This window comes from Bombina bombina, chromosome 5 (assembly GCF_027579735.1).
Source record: "Bombina bombina isolate aBomBom1 chromosome 5, aBomBom1.pri, whole genome shotgun sequence".
NCBI lineage: Eukaryota > Metazoa > Chordata > Amphibia > Anura > Bombinatoridae > Bombina > Bombina bombina.
Genome location: NC_069503.1, coordinates 409024128 through 409045153, shown reverse-complemented (window position 1 = coordinate 409045153; position 21026 = coordinate 409024128). Strand labels below are relative to the sequence as shown.

At 41.7% G+C, this 21026-nt stretch overlaps 1 protein-coding gene across 2 annotated transcripts in view; it reads left to right on the top strand.

The window, feature by feature from the left end:
* Positions 1-21026, top strand: part of AZI2 (5-azacytidine induced 2) — a 192636-nt gene that overhangs the window by 132761 nt on the left and 38849 nt on the right. For both annotated transcript variants that reach the window (XM_053714247.1, XM_053714246.1), the window contains one exon: positions 5268-5367. In XM_053714247.1, coding sequence (XP_053570222.1) covers positions 5268-5367 — 100 coding nt within the window. The remainder of the gene's footprint in view (positions 1-5267; positions 5368-21026) is intronic.

Genomic DNA, 21026 nt, shown 5'->3' with positions numbered 1-21026 from the left:
ACGGTACCATATGGTTTCTCCTATATATATTTCCTCCTGTCCGTCGGTCGAATGACTGGGGTGAGCGGAGCCTAGGAGGGACTATATGGCCAGCTTTGCTGGGACTCTTTGCCATTTCCTGTTGGGGAAGAGATATCCCACAAGTAAGGATGACGCCGTGGACCGGACACACCGTTGGAGAAAGTAATTTATCAGGTAAGCATAAATTCTGTTTTTTTGAAGCTGACTGCTTGGAGAACGCTTAATTTTATCCAAGCGGGGCTTTTCAGAATCGGTCATAGAGACCATGATTCAGGCTTGTAAACCTGTAACTAGGATTTACTACAAGATATGGCATAATTATCTCTATTGGTGTGAATCCAAGGGCTACTCTTGGAGTAGAGTTAGGATTCCTAGAATTTTATCATTTCTCCAAGAGGGTTTGGAGAAAGGATTGTCGAAAAGTTCCCTAAAGGGTCAAATATCTGCCTTGTCTATTTTGTTACATAAGCGTCTGGCGGACGTACCAGACGTGCAATCTTTTTGTCAGGCCTTGGTCAGGATCAGGCCTGTGTTTAAACCAGTTACTCTTCCATGGAGTCTTAATTTAGTTCTTAAAGTTCTTCAAGGGGCTCCGTTTGAGCCTATGCATTCCTTAGATATTAGGTTGTTATCTTGGAAAGTTTTGTTTCTTGTTGCTATTTCATCTGCTCGTAGAGTGTCTGAGCTCACGGCATTGCAGTATGAGTCTCCTTACCTTATTTTTCATTCAGATAAGGTAGTTTTACGTACAAAATTAGGATTTCTTCCTAAAGTAGTTTCTGACCGGAACATTAATCAGGAGATTGTTGTTCCTTCCTTGTGTCTTAATTCTTCTTCTCAGAAGGAACGGCTTCTGCACAATTTAGATGTGGTACGTGCGCTAACATTTTACCTACAGGCGACTAAGGATTTTCGTCAGTCTTCTGCCTTATTTGTGGTGTTCTCTGGAAAAGTAAGGGACAGAAAGCCATGGCTACTTCTCTTTCTTTTTGGCTGAAGATTATCATACGTTTTGGCTATGAGACTGCTGGACAGCAGCCTCCAGAGAGAATTAAGTCTCATTCCACGAGGGCTGTTTCTTCCTCATGGGCATTCAAAAATGAAACTTCTGTGGAAGCTTTTTCAAAGTTTTATAAATTTGACACTTTTGCCTCGGCTGAGGCCACTTTTGGGAGAAAGGTTCTTCAAGCAGTGGTGCCTTCCGTTTAGGTTCCCTGTCTTGTCCCTCCCTTATCATCCGTGTACTCTAGCTTGGGTGTTGATTCCCAGTAGTAATTAGATGATCCGTGAACTCATTGTGTCACTAAAAAGAAAATGTATGCTTTTTTGACATGAGTCCACGGCCCGCACTGTTCTATATAGACAGGTTGTTGGTTTGTTATAAACTTCAGACACTTCTGCACCTTTTTACTTCCTTTCTCTCCTTTACTAAGGTCGATTGACTGGAGTGGGAGGGAAGGGAGGTGATATTTAACAGCTTTGCTGTGGTGCTCTTTGGCGCCTCCTGCTGGGCAGGAGTGATACTCCCAGTAGTAATTAGATGATCCATGGACAAAAAGTAGTAGTAATTAGATGATCGTGTCAAAAAAGAAATAAATTTATCAGGTAAGCATACATTTTCTTTTAAAGGGGCAGTAAACAACCTGAGATGGTGGAGTTTTGCTATTGATAAACAAATGCAGTAAAAAGGCTGTTAATCTGTTTTAAAACATTTAGACAATGTTTATATGTTCTACAGCAAAAATACAGAAATGTCTTGTAATTGCAAGGTATTTACTGTCCATTTATGGTATTGGCATTAAATAAGGGTTAAGCTGGATTGGTGTTTTAGCTTTAAGCAGTAGGACTGCTATACTTTCAATGTAATGATACCACCTTAAATAGATTAAGAACTAATTTTAACCAATGGTAGACCGATATGACCCTATTTAACAAACATAGGGGAATTTAGAAGACCTATGCATTTCAGCATTTGTTTACTAAATCAATGCTGATAATGTCTGCTGTCTACGTCATTCTGCTCTTTTCTGTGCCAGATATATTAGTAAACATGTGTAAATTCAGATATTTGTGTCAAAAAAAGCCAAATTCCCCAAACCTCAACCATATTTAACATTTATTCACTTAATGCACGTCTAGAATGTAGTAGGTAACCATGAGCATACTGATGAAAGATGTGTTGGTTTTGCCCTACTAAAAAATGAGGGACATTAATTAAGTACCTACAATTTACTATTTCATATTAGTATAGTATTATATTTGGAAATATCAGTTTGTGGTTTTGGTCAAATGACTTGATCTAAAGCTGTCTGGTATCTAACAAAATAGGCAACTGTGAAAAATAAAGTTTAAATGTAGTTAGAAATCACAACTTTGTACAAGATACAGCCTACTTAAAGGGATATTAATTTTAAAGGAGCATCAAATACAGTAGAATTGCATAATTAACAAGTGCATATTAAAAAGGCATCCTGTATCATGTAACAGCCAATCACAGACTAATATACGTATACACTGTGAACACTATTTCAGTAGTAACTGGTGCCTCAGAATTGTGCATATAAAAATACTGTGTACAATTTGAATACTGAAGTAAATTGGGTTTTCTTTTAAAACTGCATACTCTGTCTGCATCATGAAAGTTTAATTTTGACTTTAGTGCCCCTTTAAAAATGTTGTTCCCCATAAAATATTTCATAAAGTATAATTCAAAAAGTTTGCATAATTTTCCTGCAATTTCCCACTCTCTCCAGAAAGACTGGACTGTATTCTGTGCAATACAAGAACCCTTACAATCATACACGCTACAAACCAATTAGATAAATTATGCTGGAGTTATATGGAGTTTACACCTGTCCCTAATTTACTATAGTAACGAAAGTAAGATAAACCGCATTCAAAAGTCTTGTCCCGGGCCTGCAAAACAATGCATATTCTTCTAACTTAATGACAGGTGTAAATGCTTTGAAACGTTTATTTTGTGTACATATGTAGTTAATAATTTCTGTGGCCTTAATTAAAACTGTACTTCAATAAAACAAATTGTGCTGAAAAACATATCAGTAATCCAAAGTACTATTTGGACAAGTATTAGTACAATGGAACTGGATTGGATTGCCAATATCAGAAATTCATGTTTTCAACCAGTCGAGATGGCAAACACAAACAACCGTAGCAGTATTCTTTACAGAAGTGGAACAAGAAAGCAAGTCCGTTTCAAAGGATACCTTTACTTTATCATTTTAAACCGCATATGTAGTGGTAGCTTCAGAAACACTGTTTCATCAAGGGGTTAAATTTGTAGACCCATTGTGGATTTAGATGAAGACATATTTCAGAAATGGTATCTGGGAAGCAGCTTAAGTGAAATCATACAGTGAATATTGAACTTGAAGGAATCCATGTTACCCTCAGATATTTTAGAAATGAGGATAATATTTTTGCAACTTTACAGAATGGTGTTTAGTATGAAATTACGTTTTTGGGGGGCTATCTATCTTTTTATTTGAGAAAATAACTTGACAATCATCAGGTGCATTGGTTCTTCAACAGCTCTTCATCCTCTCATATAGTGAAAGTAAATTCTTTATCTCAGATGTAAAAATTTGCCATCACATTTTTCCTCCAATACCATTGGTACCTCAGTTTTTATTACTCAAGAAATAAGAACTTTTTATAGATACTTTTTCTTCTTTAGTCGCTTAGCCCATGATACCGGACACTGTTATTTAAGCGACTAGCAATAAAAATTTGCATGAATGATCCCAATAGTTATGATGGTTACTTCATCTGGGACTGTTCTTTTACAACTTATTAAAGGTTTTAGGGTATTTGTCTTCTTCTTTCAAACTGGAGGACCCAGTATAATTCTTCTATATCAAATACTAAAATGTTTTATAATTTGGATTGTAAGCTCTACTAGAATGCCTTCCACTTATCTGTTATAATTTGGTCCAGTAATAAAGTATTGATTGCATTAAAACACAAGTCCACCTGTCCTGTTGATCATTTTACATAAAGATGGTTTACAGCTTACTGTGACTCAAAGGCAGGGCCCTCCACCATTATGATTTATATAATTGCCTTCTGATTATTGTATTCCACTTCTGTATTCTTAAAGGGATAGTAAACTTAAAAAAATTTACATAATACTGCACTATGTGCAGAATTGTGTAACATTAACTTAGCGACAGCTTGAAAAGTAAAAAGAGTTAATAGATTTCATCCCCCCAATGTTACTTACCTGCTTTCCTCTCCAGGCTCTTCTGATCAGGTCTTCTTTTGAAAACCGTTTCGTGCCTGATTGCACAATTGAACTAAAAGTAGCTTGTTCCCGCTACCAGAGTGGAAGTGCGCTACATTTAGTTCAATAGTGCAATCGGGCATGCTGGGATTAGACAGAGTGCCCGCGAACCACTTTTCAAAAGAAGGCCTTTTTCAGAAGAGCCTGGAGAGGAAAGGAGGTAAGTGTAACTTTGGGGGATAACATTTCTTAAATCTTTTGATTTTTCAAGCTGTCACTAAGATAATGTTACATAATTCAGCACATAGTGCAGAATTATATAAGATTTTTTAAGTTTACTGTCCCTTTAATGTTACAGCGCTGCGTAATATGCTGGCGCTTTATAAATAAGCAATAATAATAATAGTATATTTTATTGTCACATTATATGCATTCAATTGTATTTGAAAAGAATCTTGTATATCAACTTTTTCTATATCCATGTAGATTTGTTAATGCATTGTATTATATAAATAGTTTGTCAAAAGTTATACTTGTCTGCTGCAAAAAGATCCTTGTACATTTTTCTAAATATTAACATTTTTCCAGTACCTTTTGGGTGACTGTCGTACCATTTTATAATTTTGTATTGTATTAATACTTTGTCAAAAGCTATACGTCTGCAGCAAAATATCTTTTGGTTGATTACCGTACCATTTTACAATTAGTTTTCAATCTTGATCTAGATTGTTTTCTGTTACTTTTTGCTTTCAGTAGATCTATGCTTTAGTGAAATAAATCAAACCCTGATAAACTTTTTTTTTTGTCTACTGAGGTTGTAAGTACTATTTGCAGCAGATGTCCTACATTTTCTGTGTACAGTAGAATGATTTCACATGCTTTTTATGATGTATCATTTCAAATGCTATTCTAAACTTTACAGCTTTGGGTTGTAATGATTTTATTTTTTTAATTCATGAGTTGATTGGCCTGGTTTATTTTAATTGTTTGTTTATTTTAACAGGAGAAAGAGAAAGCGGAATCGAAAAAAACCCTGTACCAGCAACTTGAATCAAAGGAAATGGAACTCCTCCAAGTTGAAAGTGAATTAGAAACACAAAAAGGTTAGCCAAGTCAGCAAGTTCATTGTCAATGCTTTATCCATTCTTTTTGTTACAGTTTATTATGTTTTACATTTCTTCTTAATTTTATATTTATTTAGTTAGATTTGAGTTGATTTCTGGTTATTGAAATTGTTGAATATTCAAGTTTGTCAAGAAAGTGAAAATATTGAGTTTTGTGATTTGTATTTTGTGTGGAATAGTGTAACACTAAATGCTTTTTGGAAAGACACAGGTTCACTTTGTTCATGAAATAAGGATTAGTTGGTGGACAGAGGCTGTGACACACTGAGAGCGGCGCAGCGTTATGATGCGGCTGTGCGTGCTCAGTGTGTCCTGCCTTTTCATCTCTGCGCTCTCAGCTGCGTCAGGTCGCGTAGCTGAGCGCTTAGAGTTGAAATATTTGAACTTCAGAAGTGACGCAGCGAGAAGCAGCTACTTCACCTTGCGCGGCATCACTTGCAGCGTGTCACAGCTTTTGTTCGAATACGAATCTTCTTCCCCTGGGCTGCTGCAAAAGCCTTTTTTTTTCCCTACACTTTGTCAAAAAATTTAAGCAAAATCAAATTTTCTGTTTTGTGGTGATAAGGGATATTTTGTACGGGGTATTATTATTATTTATTATTATTAGGTATTTGTAGAGCGCCAACAGGTTCCGCAGTGCTATGAACATAGGTGGTATATAAAAAACAATTACAGGGATCAAATGGGTAGAGGGTCCTGCCGAGAGTTGCACTGTTGTAGTAGTTTTTTATGAAAGTGAACTACAAACAGCTGGGCTCATAGGCTTACATGCTAGGTTGTATGCGTCCCTGAGTAGAGTCTTTTGGGAGCACTTGAAGCTTTTAAAACTAGGGGAGAGTCTTGTGGAGCGAGGCAGAGAGTTCCATAAAATGGGAGCCAGTCTGGAGAAATCTTGTAAATGGGAATGTGAGGAGGTAACGAGAGGAGGAGAGTAGGAGATAATGAGCGGAGCGAAGGGGGCATGAGGGAGAGTATCTGGAGACAAGGTCAGATGTAGGGGGAGCAATGCAATTGAGGGCTATGTGTGTCAGAGTAAGAATGTTATGTTTAATCCTGGAGGCAAGAGGAAGCCAGTGAAGGGATTGGCAGAGAGGTGCGGCAGATGAAGAGTGACGTGTAAGGAAGATGAGCCTGGCAGAGTAATTCATTATGGATTGCAAAGGAGCTAGGCGGCAGCTAGGGAGACCAGACAGGATGGAGTTGCAGTAGTCAAGGCGGGAAAGGATAAAAGAGTCGATTAAAATCTTAGTTGTGTCTTGTGTAAGGAAATGTCTAATTTTAGCTATGTTTTTAAAGGGAAGCGGCAGGCTTTAGCCAAGGACTAAATGTGAGTAAAAGAAAGATCTAAGTCAAGTGTTACCCCAAGACATTGGGCATGTGAGGTTGGGGTAATGATGGAGTTATCAACCGTTAGAGACATGGGGGGGGGGGGGTGGAGATTTTGGAAGAAGGGTGGAAAATAAGGAGCTCCGTTTTGGAGAGATTTAGCTTGAGGTAATGAGAGGACATCCAAGATGAGATATGAGAGAGACGGTTAGTGACAAGGAAGGAGATAGTTCTGGTGCAGAGAGGTAGATTTGGGTATAGTCAGCATACAAATGATAATGAAACCCGTGGGACTTTATTAAGGAACCTAATGAGGACGTGTAGATTGAGAAGAGAACTGAGATTGGCCTCTATTATATATATCCTCAGTGCCAATCTTAGGTCATATGCAAAGCTATATGAGACAAAAAATAAAATGGGCGAGGATAAGGGAGTGGCAGAGTTCTCTGTGCTTTGGGAAGCAAAAAAACCTAAACACGCAGTGGTACTAAGTGTTTTCTAAGCAGCAGTTAATTAGTTAAAGGGACGTGAATCCCAGAAATGTCTTCTTAGAACGGGGAGAGTCCACAGCTGTCTTCATTACTTTTGGGAAATACAGAACCTGGCCACCAGGAGGCGGCAAATACACCCCAGCCAAAGGCTTAAATACCTCCCCCAGTCATTCTTTGCATTTGGTCACATGAGGGGGGAGGGTCAGATGACTGCATGTAGATCTCTAGTACATGGTGTAGGGAGCGAATATTCTGGATTGTCTGATTTTCAGATCTCTTTTGCCATTGTTTCTCTCCTCCTATTTTGAGGATTGCTATGCTTTTTGCTTCCCTTTGCCCTTTTGGGGTAGGACTTTCGGTCATCTGGTTGCGGAGACTAGGTTCTTAGGGACTGTTTTTGTCCTTGCAGTATCCCCTTTTTGATCATATTTACTTGGGGATCTGGGAGATTGTTTTGCAGTTACTCTTACCATCAACCGATAGGAGTTTTAGGTTGCTCGTTCATTCGTTAATTCATTGAGGTTTTTCTGAGGGTTGATCCAGACTGGATCTTTAGAGACTGTCATATTCTCTCAATCATGGAGTTCTGATCTCTTTTGGGTCCTTCCTTTGTCTTTGGACTTTGTGGGTGTTATCTTAGAGGCTTTTTGGGGCTGAGTGGACAGCCACTGGGATACTTCATGAGAGATCAGTGTTCAAGACCCCATGGGGGTCTGGCATGCATCAACTTAGGTGCAAATTTAATTTCCAGGTAGCTTTGTGGTTGTTCCGCAAGGTTTTTGGTCTGGATCCAGCACCTGGTTTTGGGGGTCCGGTTTTTTAACCTAGTCCTCGTCTTTGACTTGGCATTTTGGTTACTCAGTTTTCAAGATGTTAATAGTCTTGGATCTGTCCGGCTGTTCAGTAGCAGGCTTGTTTTTCCAGGCCTGGGGAAATCTCCTTGTTCCCACTGGGGCGGTTCTTTTTATCTCTTATGGAGAGATAGAGGAACTTTTTCCTGGGAATTTCTTTACTGGAATATTCCTGGGTTTCTTCATTTTCCTTCCATTTGGAAGGATCTGGTCTACTGCACCTATCCAGTTGGCTCCTTCTGAGGTAGTTTTCCTCATCTGACTCTAGGAGTTCAGTGGGTCGAGGTTTTCTATTGTCTGCAGTGTACCCTCCCTTTGCGTTTCTGAGGGGTAATGAGGATAGGTATCCTTGATCCCGAATTAGTCTCTCTGGGTTTCGGTGCCTCCTTCCTACTTCTTTTCCTTAGGGTCTCGTGGTTAGAGATTCATTGTCTGATCTCTGGGCCGTGTCGATACTGGGATTTTTTAATCTCTCTTGTCCTTAGGGCATTGACAGTCGCTTCTGTGATAGGACTGTTCTGTTTGGGCATCGACAACGTATCTTGTCTCCCGAAGGATCCTTACTTAGGTTGGGAGGCCTTGCAGTTGGTTCGGAAACCTTCCCTTAGTGGGTAGTTGGTTCTTCTTATTGGTCAGGGTGTGTCCTCCCTTCGTTTTCTAGTGGGGGGAGTTGGTTCACCCTGCTTTCTGAGATTTTTCTCTTGTTCCTTTCCATGTGCAAGTTTGCTAGCTACTTGGTTGGCTAGTTACTATGGTTTGACGTTTAGTCTTAGTGCCTATCCAATGGAAGCCTGTGGCTTTCGGTTTGTGGCGTACACGGATATTACTATTCCGTTCCTGTTATGCTCCCGGGTTTTTTTTTTTTGTTTTTTTTTTTACCTACGGGTGTTCAGTTTCTCTGTGCTACTTAGCTATCTATGGTAAGGTAGTCTTGTTCTACCTTTTGTCCTTCTGGGACTTTGGTTCTGGTTAAGGCTTTACTTTGGTTCCTTTTAGATCCATGTAGGAGGTGGTCTGGAATTTTTCCTTTCTTTGCTCTCCTCTGTTGGTAGAGTATTCTCTATGGGACTTCGTCCTCTTGCAGCCTGGTAGCTGCTCTTTCTTTAGAGTTATGCTAGGGGCTTCTCTCTATGTTTTGTCCTTGAATCATCAGGGATTGTTTCTGGAGGTTCTTTTGGACCTTCTTATCTGATTCTTCCCTTCTTTCAGGTAGGGAGAATGTAATGTGGGAGTTTGTTTGTTGTTTTCCCTTGCCATTGTTCATGGAGAGGTTTTCATTTGTGTGCTTCTGGAGAGTTGGACTTTTTGTCTCCTCAGAGGTTTTTGTGTTCAGTGGATCTAATTGATGGGCATTTACCTTGTCCTTTTTCCATTTTTTGTTCTTCCTGCTTCTGTTGAAGTGTTTTTTTTATTGGGTATCCGGGTTTTGTCAGGCTGTGGTGCCTTCAGAATGGGCCGCATTTTTGTTCCCGCCCTTTTGCATTCAGTGTCCTCTATAAGCTTGGGTATTGATTTCCCAAAAGTAATGAATGCAGCTGTGGACTCTCCTCGTTTTAAGAAGAAAAACTTAAATTTTGCTTACCTGATAATTTTCTTTTCTTCTGTACGGGGAGCGTCCACAGCTCCCACCCGTTTTTTTTCAGTGGGTGGCCTTAAATTCTTTTATATTTGTTCTTCTGGCACATTTTTTCACCCTGATATTTCTTCTACTGTTCTATGTTCCCTTGGCAGAATGACTGGGGGATGACGGAAGTGGGGGAGGTATTTAAGCCTATGGCTGGGGTGCCTTTGCCTTCTCTTGGTGGCTAGGTTCTGTATTTCCCAAAAGTAATGAATGCAGCTGTGGACTCTTGCCGTACAGAAGACAAGAAAATTGTCAGGTAAGCATAATTTAAGTTTTTTCATTCACGATTCAGAACTGTTAAACAATTTTTCAATTTACTTATATCTAATTAGTTTCAATCACTTGATATAATTTGTTGAAAAGCATACCTAGGCAGCAATGTAGTCAAGGGAACTAGCATTTGTCTGCATAAATATGCCTCTTGTCATTGGCATACTGGCTGTGTTCAGCTATCTTCCAGTAGTGTCTGGAATATGAACAAAAAATATGAACTATCCAAATCTGTCATGATATTTGGGATCTGATGATAATCTGAGATTTTATGTTTTTGTTTGCATCTTTTTCTTGTACAAAACATTGGCATTATCTCATTTTAAACAGACCAGGGCAGTCTCATTTTGTAGAATTAATCTAAAGACTTTTTGGTTCCTTGTAAAAAATGGTTATAGTTTTATGTAGAAATAGTAAAATATCTACTTTTTGTGTTTTAAGCAGTAGCCAAACTCAAAGAGTTGACTGTGAACCACCAATGTCACAGGAAAAGTTTGCTTTTAGTTAAATGCATATAGTGAGATGGATTGATATTGAACATGTCCTCAAACTCTCAGGAACAGATTTGAATTCGATAAGGAAAATTAACGCCTTCTCTTCAGTCCTCTGATTGGCAGAGTACCTATGGTTAGCAGCTGTCATTCAGTGCATGGTTGCACTGCATACCTTCATGAAGCATTGCACTGTTGCCATCTACCAGAAGTTGTATACATTGTTCAGAGATTAAAAAGTGCTTTATTTTATATTGAGTTAATCATTTTATAACCAATGTTTTAGTATTACTCTTAACATCTCATAAATAATTTGCTTTTCCTTCCTAAGATAGGGAGAGTTCACGGCTTCATTCCTTACTGTTGGGAAATACAACACCTGGCCACCAGGAGGAGGCAAATACACCCCAACCAAAGGCTTAAATATCTTTCGTCACGTTAGGAGGTGGCAGAGAAGTGTCAGAAGATTCGGAGAGTACTGAAAAAGGGTATCTGCCCTTCGAGATAGGACTGGAGTTTTAAGTAGTCATGTCAATCTCTCAGTGAGAGTATTGATGAACGTTAGAGTCTGAAGATGCAGGGAAAGTTTTTCTGCGAAACCATCCAGACTACTGCTAACAGCTCCTAAACAATCAGTGTTGACGAGTTTCACTGCTTGCTTTCTCTCACTCAAGTCCATGTCAGGAGCGCTGCTAAAAGACTGTCACACTTGATAGGCTTTGTTCTGTTCTACAGCATGTATCCTGGAGGTAAGATCGTTTAAATTTTTACACATAAAACACTATAACAGGGTCACAGGGGTCCTTTATACCTTGATAGGATCCAGGGTTAATATCCTCTGAAGGGGGTTTATTGAACAGTTGGGGTTAATTAATCAGTGTATTAATTATTTACATGCTGCTTTGTGTGATTTTTTTCCTGGGCCGATAGACTGTGTTTTTGGCTGTAACAAACAGGTTTCACTTTCGTTTTTGAAAGTATTGCGCAGATCCTGTTACTTGCTGTACTTGTAATTACAGGGGAAGTACTGTCTTGCACTCCATGTGACCAGGCGTCTATGTTCATTTCCTTCATTCCGGCTGAGACTTGAACTTGAGGAGAGCGTTTCCTCTGTTATCTGTCTGGGTCTAGGAGGTGGTGAGTGCCCCAGCCATTGGGAGTATAAAGGTGCAGTTTTCTATTATAAAAAACGTTTTTATTTGTGTGCTTCATTCTGTATAATCTAAGCTATGGAGGACTCTTACAAGTTAGAAGGTACTCCTTCTGTACTAAATCATACCTGTTTATATTGTGAGGAGGCCGTGGTTTTCCCACCCACTCAATTATGTTCCACATGCCTTAACACCATTATAAAGAAGGGAGACAAGCCTGCTAAGGCTCTTAGTCCCTCTGAGCCGTCTTTCTCTTAGGACTTTGTGTCCCGTAAGATTACTACCCTTGCTACATTATCCACTCCACATGCAGTCCCCCGTAGCACATCTAATCCTCCATCCGGTGGGGGCCTTCTTCCTGCGGACTTTGCAGCGCAGTTACAAACGGCGGTGTCTGTGGCCCTCAGTGCATTACCTTGCTCTAACAAACGCAAGAGAAAGGTTAAACATAGCTTTCTCCTGTTAAGTGTAGTCAGTCCACGGGTCATCATTACTTATGGGATATTAACTTCTCCCCAACAGGAAGTGCAAGAGGATCACCCAAGCAGAGCTGCTATATAGCTCCTCCCCTCTACGTCACACCCAGTCATTCTCTTGCACCCAACTAATAGATAGGATGTGTGAGAGGACTGTGGTGATTAAACTTAGTTTTTTTTATATCTTCAATCAAAAGTTTGTTATTTTAAACGACACCGGAGTGTGTTGTTTCCTTCTCAGGCAGAATTTGAAGAAGAATCTACCTGAGTTTTTGTATATGATCTTAGCGGACGTAACTAAGATCCGTTTGCTGTTCTCGGCCATTCTGAGGAGTAAGGTAACTTCAGATCAGGGGACAGCGGGCAGGTTCACCTGCAAAGAGGTATGTTGCAGTATATTATTTTCTAAGGAATGGAATTGACTTTGAAAATACTGCTAATACCGATATAATGTAAGTACAGCCTTAAATGCAGTAGTAGCAACTGGTATCAGGCTGACATGTATATATGTTTACACTTAAGTATTTCTGGGGAATGGCACTTCACTGGGAAAATACTGTATGCATATAACTTTTAGCCTAACTTGCAGTGTGAGCAACTAGCAGCAGGCTTTTTAATGACATCTCATATATTAGATTTTAAACGTTTACTGGCATGTTAAATCGTTTAATGATCTGAGGTACTTGGTGAAAATTGTTTTGGGCTTTATTTTCCACATGGCTGTCGTTGTTTTAAATTAAAACAGTTTACTGAGCTTCCCTCACTGTTGTAGTGTGAGTGGGAGGGGCCTATTTTGGCGCTTTTACTACGCATCAGAAATTCAGTCACAGTCTGTCTTTTTCTCCCTGCATGATCCAGGACGTCTCCACAGAGCTCAGGGGTCTTCAAAACTAGTTTTGAGGGAGGTAATCACTCACAGCAGACCTGTGAGACTGTGCTTGACTGTGATAAAAACGCTTATATTGTCAATTGTTATACGTTTTTTTCTGATATTAAAGGTTAATCATCCATTGCTAATGTGTGCAATCCTTTGCTAAATTTGGTTTATATAACTAATCCGGTTCATTTTTATTCAACTGTGTCAGTTTTTTGTGTGGTTCTTAAAGGCACAGTAACGTTTTTACATATTGCTTGTAAATTTAGTTGAAAAGTATTTCCAAGCTTGCTAGTCTAATTGCTAGTTTGTTTAAACATGTCTGACACAGAGGAAACTCTTTGTGCAATATGTTCAAAAGCCAAGGTGGAGCCCAATAGAAATTTATGTACTAATTGCATTGATGCTACTTTAAATAAAAGTCAATCTGTACATGTTAAGCAACATTCACCAGACAACGAGGGGGAAGTTATGCCGACTAACTTGCCTCACGTGTCAGTACCTGCATCTCCCGCTCAGGAGGTGCGTGATATTGTAACGCCAAGTACATCAGGGCGGCCATTACAAATCACTTTACAAGACATGGCTAATGTTATGACTGAAGTTTTGTCTAAATTGCCAGAACTTAGAGGTAAACGTGATCACTCTGGGATGAGAACAGAGTATACTGATAATGCTAGGGCCATGTCTGATACTGCGTCACAATATGCAGAGCATGAGGACGGAGAGCTTCATTCTGCGGGTGACGGATCTGATCCAAATAAATTGGATTCAGACATTTCAAATTTTAAGTTTAAGCTGGAAAACCTCCGTGTATTGCTAGGGGAGGTGTTAGCGGCTCTGAATGATTGTAACACAGTTGCAATCCCAGAGAAAATGTGTAGGTTGGATAAATATTTTGCGGTACCGACGAGTACTGACGTTTTTCCTATACCTAAGAGACTTACTGAAATTATTACTAAGGAGTGGGACAGACCCGGTGTGCCTTTCTCACCCCCTCCTATATTCAGAAAAATGTTTCCAATAGACGCCACCACACGGGACTTATGGCAAACGGTCCCTAAGGTGGAGGGAGCAGTTTCTACTTTAGCTAAGCGTACCACTATCCCGGTGGAGGATAGCTGTGCCTTTTCAGATCCAATGGATAAAAAGTTAGAGGGTTACCTTAAGAAAATGTTTGTTCAACAAGGTTTTATATTACAACCCCTTGCATGCATTGCGCCTGTCACGGCTGCGGCAGCATTTTGGTTTGAGTCTCTGGAAGAGACCCTTGACTCAGCGACATTAGATGAGATTTCACTTAAGCTTAAAACCCTTAAGCTAGCTAATTCATTTATTTCTGATGCTGTAGTACATTTAACTAAACTTACGGCTAAGAATTCCGGATTCGCCATTCAGGCACGCAGAGCGCTGTGGCTAAAATCCTGGTCAGCTGATGTAACTTCTAAATCGAAACTACTTAACATACCTTTCAAGGGGCAGACTTTATTCGGGCCCGGTTTGAAAGAAATTGTCGCTGATATTACGGGAGGTAAAGGCCATGCCCTGCCTCAAGACAGAGCCAAACCCAGGGCTAGACAGTCTAATTTTCGTGCCTTTCGTAATTTCAAGGCAGGAGCAGCTTCAACTTCCTCTGCTCCAAAACAGGAAGGAGCTGTTGCTCGCTACAGACAAGGCTGGAAACCTAACCAGGCCTGGAACAAGGGCAAGCAGGCCAGAAAGCCTGCTGCTGCCCCTAAGACAGCATGAAGTGAGGGCCCCCGATCCGGTAACGGATCTAGTGGGGGGCAGACTCTCTCTCTTCGCCCAGGCTTGGGCAAGAGATGTCCAGGATCCCTGGGCATTGGAGATCATATCTCAGGGATATCTTCTGGACTTCAAAGCTTCTCCTCCACAAGGGAGATTTCACCTTTCAAGGTTGTCAACAAACCAGATAAAGAAAGAGGCGTTTCTACGCTGTGTACAAGACCTTTTACTAATGGGAGTGATCCATCCAGTTCCGCGGTCGGAACACGGACAAGGGTTTTACTCAAATCTGTTTGTAGTTCCCAAAAAAGAGGGAACCTTCAGACCAATATCGGATTTAAAGATCCTAAACAAATTCCTAAGAGTTCCATCATTCAAGATGGAAACTATTCGGACAATCTTACCCATGATCCAAAGAGGTCAGTACATGACCACAGTGGATTTAAAGGATGCTTACCTTCACATACCGATTCACAGAGAACATTACCGGTATCTAAGGTTTGCCTTCCTAGACAAGCATTACCAATTTGTAGCTCTTCCCTTCGGGTTGGCTACGGCTCCAAGAATCTTTACAAAGGTTCTGGGTTCTCTTCTGGCGGTACTAAGACCGCGAGGAATTTCGGTAGCTCCGTACCTAGACGACATTCTGATACAAGCGTCAAGCTTTCAAACTGCCAAGTCTCATACAGAGTTAGTACTGGCATTTCTAAGATCACATAGGTGGAAAGTAAACGAGGAGAAGAGTTCTCTCTTACCACTCACAAGAGTTCCCTTCTTGGGGACTCTTATAGATTCTGTAGAAATGAAAATTTACCTGACAGAGGACAGGTTAACAAAGCTTCTAAATGCTTGCCGTGTCCTTCATTCCATTCAACACCCGTCAGTGGCTCAATGCATGGAGGTAATCGGCTTAATGGTAGCGGCAATGGACATAGTTCCTTTTGCACGCCTGCACCTCAGACCGCTGCAATTGTGCATGCTAAGTCAGTGGAATGGGGATTACTCAGATTTGTCCCCTACGCTAAATCTGGATCAGGAGACCAGAGATTCTCTTCTATGGTGGCTTTCTCGGCCACATCTGTCCAGGGGGATGCCCTTCAGCAGGCCAGACGGGAAAATTGTAACTACAGACGCCAGCCTTCTAGGTTGGGGCGCTGTCTGGAATTCCCTGAAGGCTCAGGGATCATGGACTCAAGAGGAGAGTCTCCTTCCAATAAACATTCTGGAATTGAGAGCAGTTCTCAATGCCCTTCTGGCTTGGCCTCAGTTAGCAACTCTGAGGTTTATCAGGTTTCAGTCGGACAACATCACGACTGTGGCTTACATCAACCATCAGGGAGGGACAAGAAGTTCCTTAGCGATGATGGAAGTATCAAAGATAATTCGCTGGGCAGAGTCTCACTCTTGCCATCTGTCAGCGATCCACATCCCAGGAGTGGACAACTGGGAGGCGGATTTCCTAAGTCGCCAGACTTTTCATCCGGGGGAGTGGGAATTTCATCCGGAGGTCTTTGCCCAAATACTTCGTCGTTGGGGCAAACCAGATATGGATCTCATGGCGTCTCGCCGGAACGCCAAGCTTCCTCGTTACGGGTCCAGGTCCAGGGACCCGGGAGCGGTCCTGATAGATGCCTTGACTGCACCTTGGACCTTCAGGATGGCTTATGTGTTTCCACCCTTCCCGATGCTTCCTCGTTTGATTGCCAGGATCAAACAGGAGAAAGCATCAGTGATTCTAATAGCGCCTGCGTGGCCACGCAGGACCTGGTATGCAGATCTAGTGGACATGTCATCCTGTCCACCTTGGTCTCTGCCTCTGAGACAGGACCTTCTAATTCAGGGTCCTTTCAAACTTCAAAATCTAATTTCTCTGAAGCTGACTGCATGGAAATTGAACGCTTAATTTTATCAAAGCGTGGATTTTCGGAGCCAGTAATTGATACCTTAATACAGGCTAGGAAACCTGTTACCAGGAAAATTTACCATAAAATATGGCGTAAATACTTACACTGGTGCGAATCCAAGGGTTACTCATGGAGTAAGGTTAGGATTCCTAGGATATTGTCTTTTCTACAGGAAGGTTTAGAAAAGGGTTTATCTGCTAGTTCGTTAAAGGGACAGATCTCAGCTCTGTCCATCCTTTTACACAAGCGTCATTCAGAAGTTCCAGACGTTCAGGCTTTTTGTCAGGCTTTGGCCAGGATTAAGCCTGTGTTTAAATCTGTTGCTCCGCCGTGGAGCTTAAACTTAGTTCTTAACGTTTTACAGGGTGTTCCGTTTGAACCCCTTCACTCCATTGATATCAAGCTGTTATCTTGGAAAGTTCTGTTTTTAATGGCTATTTCCTCGGCTCGTAGAGTCTCTGAATTATCAGCCTTACATTGTGATTCTCCGTATCTGATTTTTCATTCAGATAAGGTAGTTCTGCGTACTAAACCTGGGTTCTTACCTAAGGTAGTCACTAACAAGAATATCAATCAAGAGATTGTTGTTCCATCATTGTGTCCTAAGCCTTCTTCAAAGAAGGAACGACTTCTGCACAATCTAGATGTAGTCCGTGCCCTGAAATTTTATTTACAGGCAACTAAAGATTTTCGACAAACTTCTTCCCTGTTTGTCGTTTATTCTGGACAGAGGAGAGGTCAAAAAGCATCTGCTACCTCTATCCTTTTGGCTTCGTAGCATAATACGCTTAGCCTATGAGACTGCTGGACAGCAACCTCCTGAAAGGATTACAGCTCATTCTACTAGAGCTGTGGCTTCCACTTGGGCCTTTAAGAACGAGGCCTCTGTTGAACAGATTTGCAAGGCTGCAACTTGGTCTTCTCTTCATACTTTTTCCAAATTTTACAAATTTGACACTTTTGCTTCTTTGGAGGCTGTTTTTGGGAGAAAGGTTCTTCAGGCAGTGGTTCCTTCCGTATAGAGATCCTGCCTGTCCCTCCCGTCATCCGTGTACTTAGCTTTGGTATTGGTATCCCATAAGTAATGATGACCCGTGGACTGACTACACTTAACAGGAGAAAACATAATTTATGCTTACCTGATAAATTCCTTTCTCCTGTAGTGTAGTCAGTCCACGGCCCGCCCTGTTTTTTAAGGCAGGTCTAAATTTTTTAATTATTCTCCAGTCACCACTGCACCCTATAGTTTCTCCTTTCTCGTTTGGTTCTCGGTCGAATGACTGGGTGTGACGTAGAGGGGAGGAGCTATAGCAGCTCTGCTTGGGTGATCCTCTTGCACTTCCTGTTGGGGAGGAGTTAATATCCCATAAGTAATGATGACCCGTGGACTGACTACACTACAGGAGAAAGGAATTTATCAGGTAAGCATAAATTATGTTTTCCTGACCCGGAGTCCTCTAAATATTTATTGGATTTAGCTATTATGTCCCAGTTATCCGATGATGAGTTAACCTCTGTAGCTTCAGAGGGTGAACTTTCTGGGTCGGAGTCCTTAGTGTCTAAGCCTTCTGCTGCGGAGGAACCGTCCTTTAGATTTAAAATCGAGCACTTGCGTTTTTTATTAAAGGAGGTTCTGTCTATGTTAGAGGTTCCAGAGGCCGTGCTGCCTGAAGAACCTATGATACCTAAATTAGACAGAGTTTACAAAGACAGGAAAGTTCCTTTGACTTTTCCTGTGCTGGTTAAGATGGCCAACATTATTAAGAACGAATGGGAAAGAATTGGTTCTTCCTTTTCCCCTTCGTTTACTTTTAAAAAGTTGTTCCCGGTCCCGGACTCTCAACTGTGGGGCTCCATTCCTAAGGTGGATGGTGCTATCTCTACGCTTGCTAAACGTACTACTATACCTCTTGAGGATAATTCTTCGTTCAGAGAGCCTATGGATAAGAAAATGGAAACCTTTCTTAGAAAGATGTTTCAACATAAGGGATTTTTGTTTCAACCGGCGGTTGCCGGAGCGGCTACATACTGGTGCGACTCTTTGTCAGAAGTCATTGAGGTGGAGTCTCCCCTCGAGGATATTCAAGACAGAATTAACGCTCTAAGAATTGCTAATTCTTTTTTCTTTGATGCGAACATGCAAATTATTCGCCTAAATGCAAAGGCCTCTAGCTTTGCGGTCCTTGCCCGCCGGACACTATAGTTGAAGTCTTGGTCTGCGGATATGACTTCTAAGTCCAGACTCTTTTCTCTTCCCTTCAAGGGAAAGATTTTATTTGGTCCAGGCCTTGACTCCATTACTTCTACGCTTACCTGAGGCAAGGGTGCCTTCCTACCGCAAGATAAGAAGAACAAGTCTAAGAGACGACAATCTTCTAATTTTTCGTTCTGACAAATCTTAACGACAACAATCCTCCTTCAAGCCCAAGCAACCCAAGAGTACTTGGAACCCGGCTCAGTCCTGGAATAAATCCAAGCAGAATGAGAAGCCCGCCGAAAACAAATCGGCATAAAGGGGCAGCCCCCTATCCGAGATCGTATCATGTAGGGGGCAGACTGTCCTTTTTTCAGACACCTGGTTCAAGGACGTACAGAATCCATGGGTCCTGGAGGTGGTATCTCAGGGATACAAAATAGGCTTCAAATCTCATCCGCCAAGGGGCAGATTCCTACTCTCGAATCTGTCTACCAGACCAGAAAAGATGGATGCCTTTCTAGGGTGCGTTCGGGATCTATCCTCCTTAGGAGTTGTTCCGGTACCTATCGAACAAAGAGGTTTGGGGTTTTATTCAAACCTTGTTTCAAACCAAAGAAGGAAGGAACTTTCCGCCCAATTCTGGACCTAAAGTGCTTACATTTCTCAGTGTCCCTTCCTTCAAGATGGAGACGATAAGGTCCATCCTTCAATTTGATTCAGGAAGGCCAGTTTATGACCACTATAGATCTGAAGGACGGTTACCTTCATGTTCCAATCCACAGGGAACACTTTCAGTTCCTGAGGTTTGCATTCCTGGACCAGCACTTCCAGTTCATTTCCCTTCTGTGTGGCGTAGCTACTGAATCTTTGCAAAGGTTCTGAGGGCTCTTCTAGCCGTTGCCAGAACTAAGGCTATTGCAGTAGCCCCATACTTGGACGATATTCTGGTGCAAGCACCATCCTTTCGTCTTGCAGAAGAATTCTCTGAGTCCCTTCTCAGTCTTCTTCGATCACATGGATGGAAGATAAACTTGGAAAAGAGTTCTCTTATCCCAAGTACCAGGGTGGAATTCCTGGGTACTATAATAGACTCCATATCCATGAGGATATTTCTAACAGATCAGAGACGTTGCAAGTTAACTTCTGCATGTCTTGCCCTCCGGCCCTCCTTGAGTCCTTCTGTGGCTCAGTGTATGGAGGTGATTGGTCTCATTGTGTCCTGCATGGACATCATTCCTTTTGCCAGGTTCCGTCTCAGAACTTTACAACTGTGCATGCTGAGGCAGTGGAATGGCGATCATTCAGATCTGTCTCAACAGATTCTATTAGACAGCCGGTTGAGAGAATCGCTCTCTTGATGGCTCTTTCCAGATCATCTGTCCTGAGGAAATGCTTTTTAAGACCATCCTGGGAGATTGTGACTACGTACGCAAGGCTATCCGGATGGGGAGCTGTTTGGGGTGCCAGGAAGGCACAGGGGTTGTGGACTCAGGAGGAATCCTCCCTCCCGATCAATATTTTGGAACTATGGGCAATCTTCAAGGCCTTGAAGGCTTGGCTACTTCTGGGTTCATCCCAGTTTATCAGATTCCAATCAGACACAATATAACCTCGGTGGCTTACATTAACCATCGGGGGGAACGAGAAGTTCCTTGGCGATGAAGGAAGTATCTCATATTCTGGAGTGGGTGGAGTCCCACAGCTGTTCGCTGTCCGTGATCCACATTCCGGGTGAGGACAACTGGGAGGCGGATTTTCTCAACAGGCAATCCTTCCATCCATGGGAATGGTCTCTCCGCCCGAGGTGTTTGCAGAGATATGCAGCAAGTGGGGGATGCCGGAGATAGATCTCATGGCATCCTGTCTCAATACCAAGCTACCCAGGTACGGGTCGAGGTCGAGGGATCCCCAAGCGGATCTAATAGATGCACTAGCTAGCAGTGCCCTTGAGGTTCAAACTCGTATCTTTTTCCTCCATTGCCGCTTCTTCTTCGAGTGGTGGCCCGCATCAAGCAGGAGCGGGTATCGGTAATCTTGATCGCTCCATCGTGGCCGCGAAGGACATGGTTCGCGGATCTAGTGGAGATGTCCTCATCTCCTACGTGGAAGTTACCTTGTCGCAGAGACCTGCTGATACAAGGTCCATTTGTTCATCAAAATCTAGATTCTCTGAGGCTGACTGCGTGGAGATTGAATGCTTAGTCTTAGCCAAGAGAGGTTTCTCTGAGAGTGTCATT